The following is a 24830-nucleotide window of genomic DNA, read 5'->3' on the forward strand; positions in this document are numbered from 1 at the left end:
GAACAGGACCTCATTGAATGGTTTACTATTCTGAACCAACTAGACACTCCAGTGAAATTCAAGATGTTACACAGTACAGAGTCAGTGGAATTTTTGGATCTAAGGATCTTTAAAGTAGAAAACAAACTTGGCAACACTCTATATCAGAAACCAACGGATAGAAATGCACTGCTCCATGCCACTAGTTGTCATCCTCCAGCATTTCTACAAGCTATACCTCAAGCCCAAATGACAAGGGTCATTAGGAACAATAGTGATGATTCCAATCAAAGTACACAATTAGAGTTAATGAGCAACAAATTCTTGGATAGAGGATATAATCCAAGATGTATTAAACAAGCAAAAGAAAAATGCACAGCGGCCAATTTGACTAATCTGAAGAAAATGGATGATATAAACCCACGGATAACATTTGTCACCAAGTATACTCCAGACTTAAGAACTACCGGGATGAGTCTTCGTCGCCATTGGCACATTATGCAAAGTGATCCAAGTCTACCGCTATCTAATTGGGCACCCCCTAGGGTGGGCTATAAAAGGAATACCAGTTTGAGGGACCTCCTCATGAAGACAGATCCAAGTCACTGTTACCAACAACTCACCTGGCTTCAACCAAAAAAACTTGGCTGTTACCGGTGCATCGGATGCACTACGTGTAACTCAATGCTTCCAGGAGCTACATTCAGCCATCCCCACAAGAAGAAAAAATTCACGATTAGACATCGGCTGACATGCACCACTACGTTTGTTATCTATCTACTGAGTTGCAGTTGTGCGAAGTTCTATGTGGGCAAAACATCTGATGACGCCCGAACTCGTATGGCGAACCACCGTTCGGCCATAAGAACAGCAATCAAGGATCAGAAAAGTGACCAACCAGTTGCCAGGCATTTTTTGGAGGCGGGACATAATCCTACTGATCTACGCTTTGTCCTCATAGACCACGTTCCCCCATTGAAGAGGGGTGGTGATAGAAATAGAATTCTTCTTCAAATTGAAGCCAGATGGACATATCGTTTGAATACCATCCAACCAAACGGACTAAATTCAATGCTGGATTGGCATTGTTTCCTTTAATGATCTTATTTAATGGGTTGTCCAATGATCCGGTGTGGTTGGGAGTCCACGAGCCTATTCGTTTCTATTGAGAGTCCATGAGCCATGAGAATCTGGTAGGTCTAATAATTCTAGTATTACTGACCTTATTTAAAGACAGATCCGTTAACAGATGATTTGGTCCCTAGTGCCCTATAGTTATATAGTAGCCTTTGTCCATTTGGAGATTAGGTAACACTGTATGTTTAACACTTAGGATAATTATTTCCTTTTGAAGTAGATACGCTCTTACATTACATGTATAGTTCACATTCTTTATTTCCACATTCTGTATAATTTGACTAGTCTGTGCTATTTGGAAATCTGGCACTACCCCAAAGTGATTGCCTTACTAGCTTATTCATTTCACTCTAAGTTGATATACGCATATATGAAAAATATTTTTTATATATTGTTTATATTTTTTATATATTGTTTATATTTTTTTATATATTATATATAATTTTTTGTCTACAATTTTTCTGCAATTTTTCAGATTTTTTTATATAATTTTCATACAGTAGTTATATCTTGCTATATCCCAAGCTGCACCATGTAGTACTAATATTGGGTGTTGTCCAGATACTGTGTAAGATGATATATGGCCACCACATGTATATATAGCCTTTTTAGCATGCAGGTTTACTGTAGGATTATTGTCCACCATTTACTTGTAGGCAGCACTAGCCTGTCAGTGTGTTAGCTGCTACTTTAGGATTTAGGTGCTTCGAGTATTCCCCCGGGCTAACAGCTGAGTCTATGTTTACATTGGGTAACGTGATGACGTACCACATGCTGTCTCCGGGCTTACACTGTTAGCAACGCCCCCTGCCTTGCATGTATGCGCGCTCTGAGCTGCAGCGGTTTTGAGGTATGAGAACGCAAAGCTTATTCATGTATTAATGTGTGAACATGATTGTTTTTCTTTTTCTTATTCTCCCCCTATGCTTGTATATATTAAATAGCACCATCAGCATACAATAGGGCATATTATCGGTATAATACTTTTGTGAGCAGTAGCGTGTCTGCAGTCCATTAAGGTTACAGGGTAGGTAAAGCATACGTATACTATAAATGTAACTTTATTTATCTATTTATTTGTAAACGATCTCTAGTTGCTGCATTCACTAATGAGATGTGTTAGTGATGGTTATATTCATTTCTGCATTTTTTCTTTTCTTGTGTGGATTATTGTTTATGCATTGTGTTCACTGTGTTTGGGAGGTTGCCATGACAACCTTTGGCGGGTTTTTTTCCACTTTGTGGGGGGTGGGGTCTCTATTTGATTTTACTGGTGTTTGTATAAAGGGATGCATCTTGCATGTGTCCTCTGTCTGAGGAAGGGGATACGGTCCCCGAAACGTCACACAAATAAATATTTTGATTGAAAGGACCAGTGAGTGCAGCCATTTGTTCATTCATATTATTCACTTTTTGCATGCACCCTGGCACATTGAATTTTGAAGTGAGAGTGCTCTCCTGTTGCTTATATATATATATATATATATATATATATATATATATATATACACATACATACACACACACACATATACACACACACACACTGTGGAGACCAAGGTGCATGGAGGTTTAGAAAAATGAAAATATACTAAAAGATAAAAAACTAATAAACCTTACCCAGCAACCCCATATTAAGCCCAAAGTAAAAAGGAGTGAAAGTCTCTATATCTCCAATGACACACTTTGAAACTATAAATGCAAAAAAAATCTAAATAATTTGTTAGAGCAAAGAAAAAAACAAATAAAAAAGAACCAATTAGTATAAATAAATATAGGAGACTAGAACAGGGATCCCTGCTAAGAAATACACACCTTGCACTTCAGAAATAGCGCATCTCAAAAGAGTGCAAAGTCCCCTGTAGACATATCCACAATAATCTTTACGGTAAACTTGTATCCATTAATATGCAGTAGAGAACATTGCATCCAGAGAGTAGTAAACTGAACACTTGTAATTTAAAAAAAGGTTCAAGTTATAACAAGCTGTCTGTATGTAGCAGAGAAACGTTCAGAGTGTGCAGCAGGGAGATCCAGCACAACTTCACTCCTCCTCCCTATCTGTGGATAAGGTTTCAGGCAATATCTGTGTCTTTCTGCCTAGGGAAGCTCACTGGACCTGTATAAGGGGAAAAGTCACTCAGCACCTCCAGTTGACAAACAGTATCAAATGTAGTGATCTCCACTTCTCACTTAATTCACCCAAACGCGGGCCTTGAGCAGAACACCTTATCTATTCACTTATTCTCGGGCCCTGAGAAGAATGCTACAGTCAGTGTGTCTCCAGGATAGCTTTAGGCGGTCATCATCCCCTTGAAATATGCCACTTTGTGCTCAATAAAGAGTATGTATACCACTCACATAGGGAGGGATGGAGGCTCCAAAATGTATTCACAATACTGTAATTCCTGACAGCGTGACGAACGGCATAAGCCGTGTACAAAACTGCTTGACGTGTTTCACCCCTTGTAAGCGTTACACAGGGCTTCCTCAGGCATAATCAATTGATGACCATTAGATCGATTTGTCACAATTTATACCATTGCCCAGGAGAATTAACAAATTGATTGGCCAGTCTAATACAGTTCGAAAAGAATATTAAAAGACACATTTATATACATTTTGGTTTGGTAGTAATTTGAATTAGGCAACTTATATTAACTATTACACACACACATATATATATATATATATATATATATATATATATATATATATATTTGTTAGTAAATAAAAAACAATCAGCTATATGTAGAAATATTTATTAATTAATAAATAGAAGATATTGTTCTTTGTGAAGAACATTGGAATGTGAAATATTCATATTTTCATGTCGGGTTAGCGCACATGAGAATATGCGATCGGGTTTGTGCGAGTGTTAGTTTAAAAAAAAAAAACTTATGCTGCACGCTTATAGAGCAACTGGAATCTATGACAGCAATTACAAATGTAAATGCTTGTTTCAAATTTTCCAGTATTTTCTTCTTTTTAATTTCACTGCCGTTTGTACAATCTTTGTTCACAAATCTTCCAAATGTCTCATAGTTTAACAAATCAACGCGTTTCATCTCTTTGTGAGCCTCTCTCAAGATTATACAAACAGCAACAAAACTAAAAAGAAGAAAATACTGGAAAAATTGGAAACAAGCATTTAAATTTGTAATTGCCGTCATAGATTCCAGTTGCTCTATAAGCGTGCAGCATAAGTTTGGACTGGAATTTGGTGAAGAGAAAACTACCGGCTCCATGTGAACCCTGAGGAACCAATGAGGATCATATAGCCTGCAGACATACTACAGTGAGAATACTGTGTCATCGGAAGGCAAATAAAAAAGATCCTAGAAAACTTGGGCCACAGCGGGGTGAGAGCATCTTGGTAGGAATTAGTGCACCGCTAAACAAGTACCTGGACGGTAGGTAACGCTAAAAACATCAGCCTGGAGGAATAAACGGTTAACTTTTAAAAGACCGGAAAAGTAACGAGGAGCAAGAGTACACCATTTGAAATAATCTTTGACACTATGGATACAATTTATTGCCATAAATCTGTTACATTTTGAATTTAAGGGTAACGAGATTAAAGGCATATTACTGGCCAGTGGAGGACACGTGTTCCATATCACGTATCATTCAGTAAAGCTTTCAAAAGACTTTTGTTGTTCAGTGTATCTGTTTCTGCATTCCACACACCCTAAGCTCCTCACAATAGATTTATTTTATTTTATACTCCTTCAAAGTGCTACCAGTGTATCCACAGCTGATCAGATCACAATGATTATACTCTGGCAGATATAAATAACAGCAGCTGTATAGGATGCTTGGGTGTCATTATTTGATCAGGACTGATATAACCAAGCCCTAGAAATGTGACAAAAACCCGGTGCGTATCAGGCTTTAATTTAACTGTGAAACTCAGTGAGAGGTGACACCCTGACCAGTTATATAATGTACAGTACTTACAGACAATAAAATACAGAAGACGCGTCACACACGTGCACTTACCTTCATTGTCACTGTCACACGTTTCCTGTATTAAAGCTTCCAGCTGACACGTTACACTCAGATCTTCTGTTTTTACATCTACGTCAGTATTAATGTCATCTGTCAGAACATTTATTGCAGACAATATTTCATGGTTTAGGATTTTATTTCAGCCAAAAAGCAACTTATGTTTAACACAGTAATGGGAACTTAATTGCCATACACTTAATATTTGGGGCATATTGAGATAACATTAAAAACATTTTTATTAGATTTAAAAATTCAGATGATGTGTTTAATAATTAAAATAAATGGCAAATTTGAAGGTATAAGTATCAAACATTTAAACCCAAAAACATGTTTCAGAACTTAAAGGGACAGTCTAGGCCAAAATAAACTTTCATGATTCAGATAGGGCATGATTATCACCAATTATGCTTTATTCTCTTGGTATTCTTAGTTGAAAGCTTAAACTAGGAGGTTCATATGCTAATTTCTTAGACCTGAAGGCCACCTCTTTTCAGAATGCATTTTAACAGTTTTTCCACTACTAGAGGGTGTTAGTTCAAGTATTTCATATAGATAACACTGTGCTCGTGCACGTGAAGTTATCTGGGAGCAGGCACTGATGGGCTAAACTGCAAGTCTGTCAAAAGAACGGCTTAGATACAAGATAATCACAGAGGTTAAAAGTATATTAATATAACTGCGTTGGTTATGCAAAACTGGGGAATGGGTAATAAAGGGATTATCTATCTTTTATAACAATAAAAATTCTGGTGTAGACTGTCTCTTTAAATATACATAGGATAATCTTTAGATTAAATAATAGTCATCAATTCAAAAGGATAATTATATTGTAGTGTACCAGTTGCCCTTTTTATTCCTATTATTAACTCACAAAGTTATGACTAGCCAAAATAACTGAATTTACAATAAAACAGTTTTCAGAATACAATTTAATGAACTAAGGGGTCAGGAGAAGGGATAGAGAGGGTACATGTGTATCCAATACATGAATTAGAGTGTAAGAAAAGGAAAGACGGGACATGGGTCTAAGCATATGGTGATAGAGAATAGAGGGCATGTGTATGTACTATTAGCATGCAGCAGAAGGTGATAGAGAAGGGTATAGGGGGCGTGTGTATGTACTATTCACATGAACCTTTAAATGAGAAAGAAGATAATAGAGGGCATGTGTATGTACTATTAGCATGCAGCAGAAGGTGAGAGAGAAGGGAATACAGGGCATGTGTATGTTCTATTAGCATGCAGCAGAAGGTGAGAGAGAAGGCAATAGGGGGCATGTGTATGTTCTATTAGCATGCAGAAGAAGGTGAGAGAGAAGGGAATAGGGGGCATGTGTATGTTCTATTAGCATGTAGCAGAAGGTGAGAGAGAAGGGAATAGAGGATATGTGTATGTACTATTAGCATGCAGCAGAAGGTGAGAGAGAAGGGAATACAGGGCATGTGTATGTTCTATTAGCATGCAGCAGAAGGTGAGAGAGAAGGCAATAGGGGGCATGTGTATGTTCTATTAGCATGCAGCAGAAGGTGAGAGAAGGGAATAGGGGACATGTGTATGTTCTATTAGCATGCAGCAGAAGGTGAGAGAGAAGGCAATAGGGGGCATGTGTATGTTCTATTAGCATGCAGCAGAAGGTGAGAGAGAAGGGAATAGGGGGCATGTGTATGTTCTATTAGCATGTAGCAGAAGGTGAGAGAGAAGGGAATAGAGGATATGTGTATGTTCTATTAGCAGGCAGCAGAAGGTGAGAGAGAAGGGAATAGGGGACATGTGTATGTTCTATTAGCATGCAGCAGAAGGTGAGAGAGAAGGGAATAGGGGGCATGTGTATGTTCTATTAGCATGCAGCAGAAGGTGAGAGAGAAGGGAATAGAGGATATGTGTATGTTCTATTAGCATGCAGCAGAAGGTGAGAGAGAAGGGAATAGAGGATATGTGTATGTTCTATTAGCATGCAGCAGAAGGTGAGAGAGAGGGAAATAGGGGGCATGTGTATGTTCTATTAGCAGGCAGCAGAAGGTGAGAGAGAAGGGAATAGAGGACATGTGTATGTTCTATTAGCATGTAACAGAAGGTGAGAGAGAAGAGAAAAGAGGGCATTTATATGTTCTATTACCATAAAGCAAAGGTGAGAGAGAAGAGAGGGTGTTTGTTCTATTAGCATGCAGCAGAAGGTGAGAAGGGAAAAGAGGGCATGTGTATGCAGAAGGTGAGAGAGAAGGGAATAGAAGCATGTGTATGTTCTATTAGCATGAAGCAGAAGGTGAAGGGAATAAGGGGCACTTATATGTTCTATTAGCATAAAGCAAAGGTGAGAGAGAAGAGAATAGAGGGCGGGTGTATGTACTAATCACATGAAGCAGAGGGTGATAGAAGTGAGGGAGTGTGTGAAGTATTTTGCATGAGAGAGAGAAGGAAACACAGGACATGTCTGTGTACCAAATAGATTTTATTACAGGCAGAAAACCCTTTATCCAAACTGCTTAATGCAGGAAGAGGTTTGGATTTCTATATAGTTTGGACTTTGGAATATTTGCATCTGTAAAATAAAACAGTTTGGAGAGGGGGTGGAACCAAGTGTAAACAATATTAAGGCTATAGTTACATATCATAGCGCAGCTTATACATTAACCCTTTCGTGACCGGGTTATAAAGTCTACATCGGAACACTGTTCTGATGTAGACAAATTGAAATCACGCAATCGTACAAACGATCGTGCGATTTCAATGATAGGATCGGGTCTGGGGGGCGTCCCTATGATGCTAGGAACGCCCTCCAGACCATGATCAAATCCTGCAAACGCAGTAGGCTCCAGGACAGCCGTTAGCTATGACGTTGTATTCCGTCATAATGGCTTTAAAGCCCAGCACCGTTGTGACGGAATACAACGGCATAACGGCGGTAAAAGGTTAAAGCTAAAGGTAGTTTTATATAATTTATTAATACTTTTGTATATATTGTACCCTCAGTACTGTAATTAGAAAGGTAATATTTGTTGTTTTAAATAATTATAGTCTATTATTTGCATTTTAGAACACAAAACTCAAACCAAAGACAGAGGTAGAAAAGTTTGTGACTTACAAGTCGGAAAACATTGTAATTTTTAGTACCTTTAATTTAAACAAATATAATTAAAAAGTTTGGATTTCAGAATAAGTTTGGATTTGGAATTCCAGATTTAAGAATTTGTACCTGTATTGCAATCTGTGTATACTGAGGCTCATCATTTACATACTGTGAAATAATTTCAGAATCTGAGTTTTCTAATTGTGAAGCTTATACCATAGATCACTCACCTGCAGAGACATCTGATGGCTGAATATTCTGTACACGTTCTGCATGTGATCCTGTGTCTAGATTTTCATCACTGTGACATGTTAGTTCTAATAGAGAATACAATGAGTTTGTTGGCAAAATGGATTTAAGTGCAGTTATTTCACACACATCTGATTAAAATAGTAATTTTATGATTGCAATTGGTCTGTCTTCAGGTCCATCATTTACATAATTATTATAAAGGATTAACATAATTTTAGAATCTGAGTTTATAAATTAATGGTGAAGAAAACATTAACAGTAGCTTCTGCCATAGACCCGTTACCTGCAGAGATATCTAATGGGGTCTCCACTGGCTGAATATTCTGTACTAGTTTTCCATGTGCTTCTGTGTCTAGATTTTCATCAATGTGGTCTGTTTGTTCTAATAGAGAATAAAATAAATTTTGTTAAATGGATATTAAAGGGACAGTCAACACCCGATGCAACTTAAAGCCATACCTTAGATCAGGAATAGAAGATGCAACTACACTGCATTGCATGTCGATGAGCTCTAACAGTATTGGAGTAATCAACGAAAATACATCGGTTTATTCCATGAAGAGATGGACGCCAAACTCCTCCCCCTCCTCCTTCGTCCCCTTCTCTAATGTCTTAACATGCTCGTTCATTTTTCAAAGGGTGATGGTTCTGTTTTGATAATGGGCATTATCTTCTGCATGCTCGCAAATCGTCCATACGTAATAGTGGGGGGAGTTTAGCGGCCATATTTTCAAGGAATAAAGCTATGTATTTTCGGTGAATACTCCAATACCGTTAGTGCTCATCAACATTGATGCGGTGTAGCTGCATCTTCTATTCCGGATCTAAGGTATGGCCTTAAGTTACATCGGGTGTTGACTGTCCCTTTAAGCAATAAAATTGCATCTAAAAAAAAAAATATTAAAATGTATTCAATTAAGAACAAAATAAAGCATCTGATACTTTTTGCACATTTACGTATATAAATGAATATGTTATTGAATTAACAGTAATTCCTCTTGACCCTTTAAATGTGTTTTTGTTAGGTATAAAACTAGTTTATAATCAGACAGCTCATTAGATCACATGTGACAGATTCACTGTAGATTTACGGTCAGTCATATCAGTAGTGTAAGTGCATTTCCTGAGTGAGATATTTATTACTACACAGCGTTACCTGAGCTCTCATTTCCTGGGATCTCCATAGCCCTTAGTGCTTGGCGAGTCTCCATCACAACGTCCTTGTAAAGCTCCTTGTGTCCCTCTATATACTCCCACTCCTCCATAGAGAAATACACAGCAACATCATCACACTTTATAGGCACCTGAAACACACACACACAGAACTTTACTGTGACAGAGCCAGGGTAAGGTTACTGAGAACATACAGAAGGGTAGAAAATACACACAGGGTCAGATGGGTCAGTAAAGGGAGTCACTGTGCCCTGACGCTGGTATATTGTCACATTCCCCAGCAGTACTCACCTCTCCGCTCAGCTGTTGAACGCTGCTGTGGGAGGGCCTCTTCTTCACAATGGTGTATTCCTATAATATGTATGAGAAAGATCATCAGACTCCATTTGCCTGGACTAACACAAAACATATAAATAAATAAAATATAGTGGAAAATTGTGTGGGTCCTCTATAGATAAAAGCTGCTAAAGCCGGAGGATATGAGCTCAGGAATATAGACATTGCTGGATCATTTGAGCGGGTGTGATGGGAGGGGGGGGGGGGCAAAAAGTTGAGCCCTTGGTTGACAGGAGGTTCCTTTGGTGCTGTGGTCCCTTGGGTATTAAGCATTTTTTTTGTAGTTGGGGTCATGCAGAGGGGACTTTAGGTTCTGGAGAGAGTTTTTGCAACAGAGGTTATGTAGTACGGCTTTGTATGAGTTGGCTTTTTCTTTATGGTGGGAGGGGTCTTGGATGTTAGGATTAGTTTGTTTGTTTTTTGCTGGGGGAGGATTTGTGTTGGAGGGTTGTGCAGGTGAGTGAGCTTAAATGGACAGTCTATTGAATTTTTTTATTATTTAAAAAGATAGATAACGCCAACAATGTTATATTTATATACTTTATAACCACTAAACCTCTAAATCTCCGCCTGTTTCTAAGCCCCTGCAGGTCAACTCTTATCTCAGTCTGCAGAGGCTTAGATACAGGTAATGATAAAGCAAAAAGTATATTAGTACAGTGATGATTATGCAAAACTGGTGAATAAGTAATAAAAAGATGATCTTTTTAAACAATAGCAATTTTCAAGTAGAATGTCCCATTAAGTTAGTGAGATGGTCTGGGTGAGCTGAAGTTAGGGTTAGTGAGATGGTCTGGGTGAGCTGAAGTTAGGGTTAGTAAGACAGTCTGGGTGAGCTGAAGTTAAGGTTAGTGAGACGGTCTGGGTGAGCTGAAGTTGGGGTTAGTGAGACAGTCTGGGTGAGCTGAAGTTAGGGTTAGTAAGACAGTCTGAGTGAGCTGAAGTTAGGGTTAGTAAGACAGTCTGGGTGAGCTGAAGTAGGGTTAGTGAGACGGTCTGGGTGAGCTGAAGTAAGGGTTAGTGAGACGGTCTGGGTGAGATGAAGTTGGGGTTATTGAGACAGTCTGGGTGAGCTGAAGTAAGGGTTAGTGAGACGGTCTGGGTGAGCTGAAGAGTTAGTGAGACTTCTGGGTGAGATGAAGTTGGGGTTAGTGAGATGGTCTGGGTGAGCTGAAGTTAGGGTTAGTGAGATGTTCTGGGTGAGATTAAATTAGGGTTAGTGAGATGGTCTGGGTGAGGTAAAGTTGGGGTTAGTGAGATGTTCTGGGTGAGGTAAAGTTATGTTTAGTAAGATAGGTCCGGTGTATCAGAAGCAGCATAGTAAATAGGACCAGTGTCACATGACATTACCCAGCAGCTCTCACCTCTCCGGTCAGCAGGCAGATGATGCCCAGGGCCTGACTCAGGAACTGCTCTGCTATCTGCTTCCTGTATTTGTTCATCTTGTTCTTTGTCAGTGACTGAGTCTGATGCTATAAATTTAACACCTGCGAGAAGAAAGGAAAATGGCAACGTGAGAGATCAGAAATAATCAGAGCTCTCCCTGTATTTTTATTATGGAAAAAATATGATTATGTGATATTAAATATGTTTATTTCACTTATGAGCAATCTAATGCTACACGTGTGATAAAATGTGACAATCTTTATATAGCATGTTTGACATTATGGGGTGAAACATTTATTTAAAGGACCACTCAATGCCGCATAATTACATAATTAACAAGTGTGTAATAAAAAGACAAGGCTGTTATGGTATAACCCGGATATCGAGGGTTAATACCAGATGAAAGATGCCCTGAATACGGGATCAGCAACACACGAACCCAGTTAATTCCCCCCAAACACGAGACCAAGCTCCGTCTTGAGGGTAAAACAGAAAATCTACTTTATTGAGGGCTATATGCCCGGTATTTATGCAGGTCTCCCCCCTAGTGGACACTCCCCTAGGGGACCAGACGGGAGATTGGACGAGTATAGTACATTAGATAGAGGGAAGACGCCCTTTTACAGGATACAATAGCATTACATTACGTAACCAAATAAACAATCAAACACAAGAAAACAATGTATTCCTTCCTGGCACCTTGGTGATTAAACAAGGTGAACGCTTATCACCTAAACCTAATTACAGTAAACAATAGCTGATGCCAGGAAACCTGTCTCAGAAAATAGTTACTCAAAACTGAACAAGGGGAGAGTTAACCCCTCCAGTACTGTTGGATTCACACCCTGTACTTATAATGGGCACAGGGTGACTTAACATAATGCCCGAATCCATAATCCGTAGGGGGTCTGTCACAAAGGCAATAACACCTACTCAAATAAGCAGTAATTTTTTACTGACAAATTAATTTTTTTCCTCTCATTTTGCCGCCCCCTGTATCATGCAACAGGCATCAGCCAATCACAGACTAGTATACGTATACCCTGTGAGCTTGTGCACATGCTCAGTAGGATTTGTTCCCCAGAAAGTGTGAATATAAAAAGACTGTGCAAAATTTGATAATGGAAGTAAATTGAAAAGTGTCTTAAAACTGCATGCTCTATCTGAATCACAAAAGTTTATTTTGACTTGAGTGTTCCTTTAAAATTAAAAGGCCAGTAAATACAGTAGATTTGCATAATTATAATAAACAGACAATGCAACTGCCCCTGTATCATGTGACAGCCATCACAAATGCATACACATTATAGCCGCATTCGGCAAGCGCCTCCAGCAAGCCCAGATTCGCTTGGAGCAATCGGGGAAGGCTTCCAAGCAAGGTGCTGGGAGTTCGCTATAAACGCTCAGATGACGTTAGTCACAGCGCTTCCAGCTTGCTGGTAATGCTGGGAGTGAGAAGAGCAAGCGTCTGAGCGTCTCAGCTCCCTATGACACGGTTTTGGAGCGTTTTCTTAAAGCTCCCAAAACCGTGAAGTTTCCCAGCGCCACGTCATAACTCATGGGATTTAACTGGCGCTGGGTCTCGTTTGCCGAACGCAGCTTATATATTTTGTGACTTCTTGCACATGCTCAGTAGGAGCTGGTAACTCAAAAAGTGTAAATATAAAAAGACTGTGCACATTTTGTTAATTGAAGTAAATTGGAAAGTTGTTTAAAATGACTGCTCTATCTGAATAATGAAAGTTTAATGTTGACTTGAGTGTCCCTTTAAGCTCATTAGAAGCAAAAGAAAGTGGTTGTATACAGGAATATGCATTGTTATCTGATAAATCAGGAAGCAGATGTAAAACACTAAGTGCCACAGCTCCCTGGTTACCGGTCAATCTGTAATTTATTGGAGTAACCCAAACTGGTAGCTCTGTCCTGCTGCACCTTAGTTTTTCCATCTGCTATTTATACCCTGACCAGAATCTGCCCCAAATCATATAACCCAAATATTACCTTAATCATAGGATAAAATTACAAATTATGTGAGGCTGCTTAAAGGGATAGTAAACCCCAAAATGTTCTTTTATGATTCAGATAGCACATACAATTTTAGACAACTTTCCAATTTAATTCTATTAGCAAATTTTCTTCATTCTCTTGTTATCCATTGCTGAAGGTGCCAAAAATGTGTTTAATGTAATGTATCAGAACATCACAGAGTACAAAATACAGCTGCCATTACCTAAAATGGCAGCAAATAGTGAGGGGGGGGGAGGGTTAGAGATCTGTTTGGGGGGGCTCAGGTAGGTTGGGTGGTAAATATAATTTTAAAACAAACAAACAAGCAAAAAAAAAAACATAACCTTTTATTTTTATACTTGCAGACTTTCTGCCAGTACTAAAGATGGCAGTGACAATAGTGAGGTAGGGGAGGGAAGAGAGCTGTTTGAGTGGGATCAGGGGGTGGGAAGTGTCAGGTGGGAGGCTGATCTCTACACTAAAGCTAAAATTAACACTTCAAGCTACCTAATTAACCCCTTCACTGCTGGGCATAATACACGTGTGGTGCACGGCAGCATTTAGCGGCCTTCTAATTACCAAAAAGCAATGCTAAATCCATATATTTCTACTATTTCTGAACAAAGGGGATCCCAGAGAATCATTTACAACCATTTGTGCCATAATTGCACAAGCTGTTTGTAAATAATTTCAGTGAGAAAACTTAAGTTTGTGAAAAAGTGAACAATTTTTTTATTTGATCGCATTTGGCGGTGAAATAGTGGCATGAAATATACCAAAATGGGCCTAGATCAATACTTTGGGTTGTCTACTAAAAAAAATATATATATACACATGTAAAGGGTTGTCTACTACACTTCACAAAAGCTACAATTAACCCTACAAGCTCCCCAATTAACCCCTTAACTGCTGGGCATAATAAAAGTGTGGTGCAAAGCAGCATTTAGCGGCCTTCTAATTACCAAAAAGTAATGCCAAAGCCATAAATGTCTGATATTTCTAAACAGAGGGGATCCCAGAGAAGCATTTACAAACCATTTGTGCCATAATTGCACAAGTTGTTTGTAAATAATTTCAGTGATAAACCTAAAGCTTGTGAAAAAGTTAGTAAAAAAGTGAACTTTTTTTTTTTTTATTTAATCGCATTAGGTGGTGAAATGGTGGCATGAAATATACCAAAATGGGCCTAGATCAATACTTTGGGTTGTCGACTAAAAAAATATATACATGCCAATGGATATTCAGGGATTCCTTACATATATCAGTGTTAAAATGTAATTTATGCAAATAAAAAAAAAATGGTTTGTAAATAGCAAAGTGCTACTTGTACTTATTGCCCTATAACTTGCAAAAAAAGCAGAGAACATGTAAACATTGGGTATTTCTAAACTCAGGACAAAATTTAGAAACTATTTAGCATGGGTGTATTTTGATGGTTGTAGATGTGTAACAGATTTTGGGAGTCAAAGTTAGAAAAAGTTAGAAATTATAAGATATGATAAAAATAATGGTATCTTTAGAAAGTCCATTTAAAGTGAAGGTAAACTTAGCAAGGTTCGATAATGTTACATGCAAATACATAGCAAATTAATGGTACTTTAAGTCATCAGTTTTTGGATTGTAAAATATTTAACTAGTTATCGCCGTTTTTCTCTCTAATTCTCATCGTTGTATAAAATGCTCGTTTTTTTATTTATTTTTGTCAGTCCGGTCACGTTCTTCTAGTAGCCAATAACAGGTCTGGCCGTTAGGCGGCCGTCATTTGACGTCACTACATATCTGGACGGTCTGCGCATGCGTCGGCTATATTTCCTGTCCCTTCCAAGTCCTGCTCGTTCCTGTTTAGCGCATGCGCAATTCATCACACTTGCCGAGATTTATTATTAGAGAAGACAAGGGGAAATAGCGTAGTACTCTGCTTTATGTGCGCATGCGATGTCAATCGTGAACGCGCTTTTCAAATACGTATAAAGCGGGTGGGACCGCTCTATACGCTATACAGTCAGAAACCAGGAAATACATGGAGGGAGGAGCAAAGACCGGTCAAGAACGTTGATAAAACAGTGGGTTATACATTTATTTATATACCAATATGTGATAAAAAATAAGCGATCTTACATTGTAGTACATGGGTAACATAATACTGCTTTCAAAAACGCAAAACTTTACCTTCACTTTAATGTCGAGAAAAACGGTATACAATATGTGTGGGTACAGTAAATGAGTAAGAGAATAATTACAGCTAAACACAAACACTGCAGAAATGTAAAAATAGCCCTGGTCCCAATCTATCTGAAAATTGAAAAGTGCTGTGGTCACTAAGGGGTTAAAGCACCAGTTAAAATGCAATGTGTTGGTTAACTGGAGAATAATTCGATTTTTAAAGTTTTATAATACATTTCAGCAGTTAAAAATTGGATTGCAAATTAGCTGCAGACAAAAAAATAAATTGTAAAAAGTCTCTTGAATAAATTTGTTTCTTTTTCTCTTGGTCTAACATAGAAATATAATAATAAAAAGGTGCATTGCTAATAAGAATGGCTTATATTCAGAAAAAACAGCAGAGTGGGAAAGGCTAGGGGTTGGGATTAAAAACAATCTGAGAGCCAGTCAACAATCAATGGGCTGCTGCTTTGCAGCTCTACTGCATATTTGAATATTCACTTTAAATAGCACTTTGCTGTGGATGAGCTGTATTAAGGAAATCTTACACAGTGCAGCCAGAGCACAGCACTGTTTGAAGAGAAAAGACGGATGTGAAGCAGTGCTGCAAAGTTAAAGCACTAACAGTTCTTGCATGTGTCCTGTTCTTTCTGCAGACATGATGCATTTTATCTGATGACATCTCAGATCACTATGTTCTGCCTTGGGACGAAGCACATTTGAAAAAAGAAGTTAATTTAAAAGTGTCTTAAAATGGCATGCTCTATCTGAATCATGCAAGTTTGATTTTGACTTTCCTATCCCTTTAAGTGAGGGCACAACAAATACTGGGCAACAAGTATTTGCGCTACTACATGTGCTGTAAGACAGGTCCTTATACCTACTACTCACTGAACTACTGTGCCTGTGCTTCATATAATTATATATATTGCATTACGCTGGGAGATGTGGTTTCCTCTTCATATTTAGTTAAATGGCTTCATGTCACCCATTACTTTTCACCTCTATTAACGCCATTAAGATAGTCATATATGGTCAATTATAGCAACAGTAATAATAATAACTAATAGCAATAAAACATACTTTTAATAAACTTTTACCCAGTTATGTCACATCCTGTATGGTGCAACCATGCAGACTGACTTCCTGTGACCCCCATCACATAAACAAGTGATACAAATACATTTATTATAAACAGGTCAGACTTGTACCCATCACCCTAACACACAGACTGTACTTCATCAAGTCCTCACTCCCTCAAATACAGCTTGCACATTGTATCAGCCCCCCTCACACTGTAGTCCCTATACAGACTCTCAGCCCCTCTCTGTCTCACATCCCAGCCCCTTTACAGATTCTCAGACCCTCTCTCTCACACACCCCAATCCTGTACTGGTTCTCATTCCTCCTCTGCCTCAGACCTAAGTCCCTGTACAAAATCTCAGCCCCCTCTGTCTCACAGCCCAGTCCCTATGCAAACTCTCGGGCCCCTCTGTCTCACACCTCATACCCTGTACAAGACTCTCAGCCCCCCCCCCCGTCTCTCTCTCTCCCACAGCCCAGTCCTGGTTCTCAGCCCCCTCTGTCTCACACCTAAGCTCCTACACAAGTTCTCAGCCCCCCCTGGTTAACACCCCAGTTCCTGTGCAAACTCTCAGCCCCTCTTTCTTATACTCCAGCTCCTCTATAGATTCTCATCCTTCTTTGTCTCACACCCCAGCCCCTGTACCAGCCTCCACCCTCTGTATCACACTCCAGCCCCTGTACAGACCCTGAGTCCCTGTACAAACTCTCAGCCTCCCTCCATCTCACACCCCAGCTCCTGTAGAGACCATCAGCCTCAATCACACCCCACCACCTGTAGAGACTCACAGACCTCTCTCACACACACCAATCCCTGTATTGGTTCTCAGTCCCCCTCTGCCTCACACCTAAGCACCTGTAAAGTCTCTTAGCCCCCCTTTGTCTCACACCCCAGCCCCTGTATTGGTTCTCAGCCCCCTGTCTCACACCCCAGCCCCTGTATAGACTCTCAGCCCCCTGCCTCACACCCCAGCCCCTGTATAGACTCTCAGCCCCCTGCCTCACACCCCAGCCCCTGTATAGACTCTCAGCCCCCTGCCTCACACCCCAGCCCCTGTATAGACTCTCAGCCCCCTGCCTCACACCCCAGCCCCTGTATAGACTCTCAGCCCCCTGCCTCACACCCCAGCCCCTGTATAGACTCTCAGCCCCCTGTATAGACTCTCAGCCCCCTGCCTCACACCCCAGCCCCTGTATAGACTCTCAGCCCCCTCCTCATACCTCAGCCCCTGTATAGACTCTCAGCCCCCTCCTCACACCTCAGCCCCTGTATAGACTGTCAGCCCCCTCCTCACACCTCAGCCCCTGTATAGACTCTCAGCCCCCTCCTCACATCTCAGCCCATGTACAGATTCTCAGCCCCCCTCCTCACACCTCAGCCCCTATACAGACTCTCAGCCCCCCTCCTCACACCTCAGCCCCTATACAGACTCTCAGCCCCCTCCTCACACCTCAGCCACTATACAGACTCTCAGCCCCCCTCCAGACTCTCAGCCCCCCTCCTCCTCACACCTCAGCCCCTATACAGACTCTCAGCTCCTGTACAGACTATCAGCCCCCCTCCTCACACCTCAGCCCCTCCCTATCTCACAGCATCCCCAGCCCCTGTAAAGACTATCAGCTCCTGTAGAGACTCATAGACCTCTCTCTTTCTCTCACAGACTCACCAGCCCTTGTATTGGTTCTCAGTCCCCCTCTGCCTCACACCTAAACCCCTGTACAGTATTTTACCCCCCCCCCCCTCGTTCTCACACCCCAGCCCATATACAGACTTTCAGCCCTCCCCTCTGTATCACACGCTGTACAGATGCTCAGCCCCCCTCAGATCACATTCCCTGTATAGACTCCCAGCCTCCTCTGTCTCACATACCCCAGCCCCTGTCCATGTCCCCAGCCCCTGTCCCCAGCCCCCTTGTCTCACACCCCAGCCCCTGTACAGATTCTCAGCCCCCTTGTCTCACACCCCAGCCCCTGTACAGATTCTCAGCCCCCTTGTCTCACACCCCAGCCCCTGTACAGATTCTCAGCCCCCTTGTCTCACACCCCAGCCCCTGTACAGATTCTCAGCCCCCGTGTCTCACACCCCAGCCCCTGTACAGATTCTCAGCCCCCTTGTCTCACACCCCAGCCCCTGTACAGATTCTCAGCCCCCTTGTCTCACACCCCAGCCCCTGTACAGATTCTCAGCCCCCTTGTCTCACACCCCAGCCCCTGTACAGATTATCAGCCCCCTTGTCTCACACCCCAGCCCCTGTACAGATTCTCAGCCCCCTTGTCTCACACCCCAGCCCCTGTACAGATTCTCAGCGCCCTTGTCTCACACCCCAGCCCCTGTACAGATTCTCAGCCCCCTTGTCTCACACCCCAGCCCCTGTACAGATTCTCAGCCCCCCTGTCTCACACCCCAGCCCCTGTACAGATTCTCAGCCCCCCTGTCTCACACCCCAGCCCCTTTACAGATTCTCATCCCCCTTGTCTCACACTCCAGCCCCTTTACAGATTCTCATCCCCCTTGTCTCACACTCCAGCCCCTGTACAGACTATCAGCCCCCTTTTCTCACACTCCAGCCCCTGTACAGACTAATAGACCTCTCTCTCACAGACTCACCAGTCCCTGTATTGGTTCTCAGTCCCCCTCTGTCTCACACCTAAGGCCCTGTAGTTGTACAGTCTTTAACCCCCTCACACCCCAGCCCATTTACAGACTTTCAGCCCTGAGCCCTCCCCTCTGTATCACACTCCGGTCTCCAGCTCATGTTCAGCCCTCCTCACACCCCAGGCTCTGTAGACTCATCCCCCTCTGTCTCACACATTCCAGAACATATACAGATCCTCACCCCCCTCTCTCTCTCACACACACACACACCCCAGTCCTGTAAGGGTTCACAATCCTCCTCTGCCCTACACATAAACCCCTGTACAGGCTATCAGCCCCTCTCTGTTTTACACCCCAGCCCCTGTACAGACGCTCAGCACCGCTGCCTCACTTCCCAGCCCCTGTACAGGTTCTCGGCTCCCCTCTGCCTTGCACATAAACCCCTCCTCGTCCTCTTAACCCTTCTGTCCGCAGCTCACCCTCTTAACCCCACTCTCTGCACCCAGTCCCCCCCTCACCCTTAGGCGGTTAATGTTAATTTTCACGCTTCCTTAATTCACATTTATTACCTGGTAGCAGCTAGATCCAGTCCGGTTAAAGGACAGATGATGTCACTGCAGTCACGTGGCTGGGTTCACTGTCTTTTTTTTCTGAAAGGGATCTAGCTGCTTCTAGAGGATAAAGTACAGTCTGGAAGAAGTGTGAAATGAGGCAGAGGGAACCTCTTTATAATATTATTTATCTGTATATAATTCACTGGGGAGGTATTTGTGTGTGAGGCAATGGAAATATCTATATAATATTATACACCTGTATATAAGGTACTGGGGAGGGGGCTGTGTGTGTGAGGCAAATAAACTTGTCAGTTGAGAGAGTGGGAATATAGAATATTATATAGTTGTACCACAGGTTGAGAAACTAGGGATGTACTAAAAGGAATGACAAGGGTGAATGACAAAATGGAATGCCCATAGACTTTAATGGGATGTAAAATTAAAAGTGTTGAAGCAACAAAACTATGAGACATATCAACTAAATATTTACCAGCTATGTTCCCCATGTACAGTAGCATATTCTGAAAGTGAGATTACGTCAGATTATAGCTGCTATCTATGGAATGACAAGGGTGAATGACAAAATGGAATGCCCATAGACTATAATGGGATTAAATTTAAAAGTGCTATAGAAATTAAACTATGATACACATCAACTAGATATTTACCAGATATGTTCCCCAGGTACAGTAGCATATTCTGAAAGTGAGATTACTTCAGATTATAGCTGCTTTCTATGGAATTACAAGGGTGAATGACAAAATGGAATGCCCATAGACTATAATGGGATTACATTTAAAAGTGCTATAGAAACTAAACTATGATATATGATACATATCAAATAGATATTTACCAGATATGTTCCCCAGGTACAGTATCATATTCTGAAAGTGAGATTACGTCACATTATAGCTGCTTTCTATGGAATGACAAGGGTGAATGACATAATGGAATGCCCATAGACTATAATGGGATTACATTTAAAAGTGCTATAGAAACTAAACTATGATATATGATACATATCAAATAGATATTTACCAGATATGTTCCCCAGGTACAGTAGCATATTCTGAAAGTGAGATTACGTGAGATTATAGCTGCTTTCTATGGAATGACAAGGGTGAATGACATAATGGAATGCCCATAGACTATAATGGGATTAAATTTAAAAGTGCTATAGAAATTAAACTATGATACATATCAACTAGATATTTACCAGATATGTTCCCCAGGTACAGTAGCATATTCTGAAAGTGAGATTACTACAGATTATAGCTGCTTTCTATGGAATGACAAGGGTGAATGACAAAATGGAATGGGGAACATATCTGGTAAATATCTAGTTGATATGTATCATAGTTTAGTTTCTATAGCACTTTTAAATGTAATCCCATTATAGTCTATGGGCATTCCATTATGTCATTCACCCTTGTCATTCCATAGAAAGCAGCTATAATCTGAAGTAATCTCACTTTCAGAATATGCTACTGTACCCGGGGAACATATCTGGTAAATATCTAGTTGATATGTATCATAGTTTAGTTTCTATAGCACTTTTAAATTTAATCCCATTATAGTCTATGGGCATTGCATTATGTCATTCACCCTTGTCATTCCATAGAAAGCAGCTATAATCTGAAGTAATCTCACTTTCAGAATATGCTACTGTACGTAGGGAACATATCTGGTAAATATCTAGTTGATATGTATCATAGTTTAGTTTCTATAGCACTTTTAAATGTAATCCCATTATAGTCTATGAGCATTCCATTTTGTCATTCACCCTTGTCATTCCATAGAAAGCAGCTATAATCTGAAGTAATCTCACTTTCAGAATATGCTACTATACCTGGGGAACATATCTGGTAAATATCTATTTGATATGTATCATAGTTTAGTTTCTATAGCACTTTTAAATGTTATCCCATTATAGTCTATGAGCATTGCATTATGTCATTCACCCTTGTCATTCCATAGAAAGCAGCTATAATGTGACGTAATCTCACTTTCAGAATATGCTACTGTACCCGGGGAACATATCTGGTAAATATCTATTTGATATGTATCATAGTTTAGTTTCTATAGCACTTTTAAATGTTATCCCATTATAGTCTATGAGCATTCCATTTTGTCATTCACCCTTGTCATTCCATAGAAAACAGCTATAATCTGATGTAATATCACTTTCAGAATATGATAATGTACCTGGGGAACATATCTGGTAAATATCTAGTTGATAGTGGAGTACACCTAGCGCCTACTAAATAAGACCTCTGGCTTTGATAATTTGACACCTAGTTGTCAAAATGGAAAGATGAAACTAATAAGGTATACCAAAGCGCCAACTATACGAAGGCTGGGTCTGGACCTAATGCAATATTGTCAAACGATTACAATAAACAATTTATTGAGTACACAAATAAGTTAAAAACATGGATCCATGTATAAACAATCAAATTTATACAACAATAATAGCTAAATGAATAGTTAAAACAAATAGTTATGTAACGGATATAGCATTTAAAATTGTGCAAACATTGCTCTTAAAAATATTCATAAAAAATTCCAAATTTAGTATAAGGCTCACAACAGAAATTCAACTTTGTGTTTACCATATACACATACACAAATTTGTACAGCAATAATAGCTAAATGAATAGTTAAAACAAATAGTTAAATAGCAGATATGGCATTTAAAATTGTGCAAACAATGCTCTTAAAAAATATTCCTAAAAAATTCCAAATTAAGTATAAGGCTCACAACAGAAATTCAACTTTGTGTTTACCACATACACATAATAGGTGAAATATATTAGTCAGTTATATAATATAATCTAACAAATAATGTTCTCGATTCTATGCAATACTAAATATTGCCAATAGTGACTAATGTGTAGGGCTCTGAGTAAGACCTTTAACTGTGTGTTTACCACATACGCATTGTCAAGTAAAAAATATTGTGACAGCAATAAGCCAATGTAAAGAATGTGTATCAAAAAAGTTGTGTGCAAAAATTAGTGTACAAAAGATATTAATGGTCACAAAGAGACCTTTATCAAGACTCTTGATAAAGTCTCAAGTCTTGATAAAGGTCTCTTTGTGACCGAAACGCGTCGACTGGTAAGCACAATTTCATTTTCTATTGATCTAAAAACAATCTACACCATCATATCTTTCTTTTACAGAAGGATCATCCAGGGATTATAACAAAATATTTGCCAAGAAGATAGAATTTTGGGTTGGAAAACGGCTAGCAAGTACTGACACTGCTATTCAGTATAAAATACTTGGAAAATCACCATAACTATTGCTGTTAGGATTCACAACACTTTAAGGATTATTGTTTTTTCTTAAAGAGACACACTACTTATTATAATTTATTGTTGGATTATTTTTTCTATTAAGTTTTCACAGTTGGACTATTTTTTGGACTATTATTTACATTTATATAAGTTACTATTGGAACACACCACAATGTTTTTGTAAATTTTTGGTTTTTCATTTTTCACAATCTTTGTTCTTAATTCACGTTTTTTGAAGATCAACCTATTTTTATTTTTTTTTATAACAAAATATTTGCCAAGAAGATAGAATTTTGGGTTGGAAAAGGCTAGCAAGTACTGACACTGCTATTCAGTATAAAACACTTGGGCCTAGATTTGGAGTTCGGCGGTAGCCGTCAAAACCAGCGTTAGAGGCTCCTAACGCTGGTTTTGGCCGCCCGCTGGTATTTGGAGTCAGTGATTAAAGGGTCTAACGCTCACTTTTCAGCCGCGACTTTTCCATACCGCAGATCCCCCTACGCCATTTGCGTAGCCTATCTTTTCAATGGGATCTTTCTAACGCCGGTATTTAGAGTCGTGGCTGAAGTGAGCGTTAGAGCTCTAACGACAAAATTCCAGCCGCCTGAAAATAGCAGGAGTTAAGAGCTTTCTGGCTAACGCCGGTTCATAAAGCTCTTAACTACTGTACCCTAAAGTACACTAACACCCATAAACTACCTATGTACCCCTAAACCGAGGTCCCCCCACATCGCCGCCACTCGATTAAAATTTGTAACCCCTAATCTGCCGACCGCCACCTACGTTATACTTATGTACCCCTAATCTGCTGCCCCTAACCCCGCCGACCCCTGTATTACATTTATTAACCCCTAACCTGCCCCCCACAACGTCGCCGCCAGCTACTTAAAATAATTAACCCCTAATCTTCCGACCGCAAAGCGCCGCCACCTACGTTATCCCTATGTACCCCTAATCTGCTACCCCTAACACCGCCGACCCCTATATTATATTTATTAACCCCTAATCTGCCCCCCTCAACGTCGCCGACACCTGCCTACACTTATTAACCCCTAATCTGCCGAGCGGACCTGAGCGCTACTATAATAAAGTTATTAACCCCTAACCCGCCTCACTAACCCTATAATAAATAGTATTAACCCCTAATCTGCCCTCCCTAACATCGCCGACACCTACCTTCAATTATTAACCCCTAATCTGCCGAGCGGAGCTCACCGCTATTCTAATAAATGTATTAACCCCTAAAGCTAAGTCTAACACTAACACCCCCCTAACTTAAATATAATTTACATCTAACGAAATAAATTAACTCTTATTAAATAAATGATTCCTATTTAAAGCTAAATACTTACCTGTAAAATAAATCCTAATATAGCTACAATATAAATTATAATTACATTGTAGCTATTTTAGGATTAATATTTATTTTACAGGCAACTTTGTAATTATTTTAACCAGGTACAATAGCTATTAAATAGTTAAGAACTATTTAATAGTTACCTAGTTAAAATAATAACAAATTTACCTGTAAAATAAATCCTAACCTAAGATATAATTAAACCTAACACTACCCTATCAATAAAATAATTAAATAAACTACCTACAATTACCTACAATTAACCTAACACTACACTATCAATAAATTAATTAAACACAATTCCTACAAATAAATACAATTAAATAAACTAGCTAAAGTACAAAAAATAAAAAAGAACTAAGTTACAAAAAATAAAAAAATATTTACAAACATAAGAAAAATATTACAACAATTTTAAACTAATTAC

General features: G+C 39.8%; 1 protein-coding gene across 1 annotated transcript in view; it reads right to left on the bottom strand.

Moving 5' to 3' along the window:
• The window catches only part of LOC128657267 (oocyte zinc finger protein XlCOF7.1-like), an 86526-nt gene extending 67226 nt beyond the window's left edge, over window positions 1-19300 (bottom strand). The window contains exons 1-7 of the mRNA XM_053711547.1: window positions 19203-19300; window positions 11320-11442; window positions 9911-9970; window positions 9603-9750; window positions 8730-8828; window positions 8425-8511; window positions 5119-5217 (exon numbers count right to left, since the gene is read on the bottom strand). Of these exons, the coding sequence (XP_053567522.1) occupies window positions 5119-5217; window positions 8425-8511; window positions 8730-8828; window positions 9603-9750; window positions 9911-9970; window positions 11320-11397 (571 nt within the window). The 5' untranslated portion in view covers window positions 11398-11442; window positions 19203-19300. The remainder of the gene's footprint in view (window positions 1-5118; window positions 5218-8424; window positions 8512-8729; window positions 8829-9602; window positions 9751-9910; window positions 9971-11319; window positions 11443-19202) is intronic.
• Window positions 19301-24830: the final 5530 nt, after the last annotated feature.

The sequence above is a fragment of the Bombina bombina genome, chromosome 4, assembly GCF_027579735.1.
Source record: "Bombina bombina isolate aBomBom1 chromosome 4, aBomBom1.pri, whole genome shotgun sequence".
In the NCBI taxonomy this organism is placed as follows: Eukaryota; Metazoa; Chordata; class Amphibia; order Anura; family Bombinatoridae; genus Bombina; species Bombina bombina.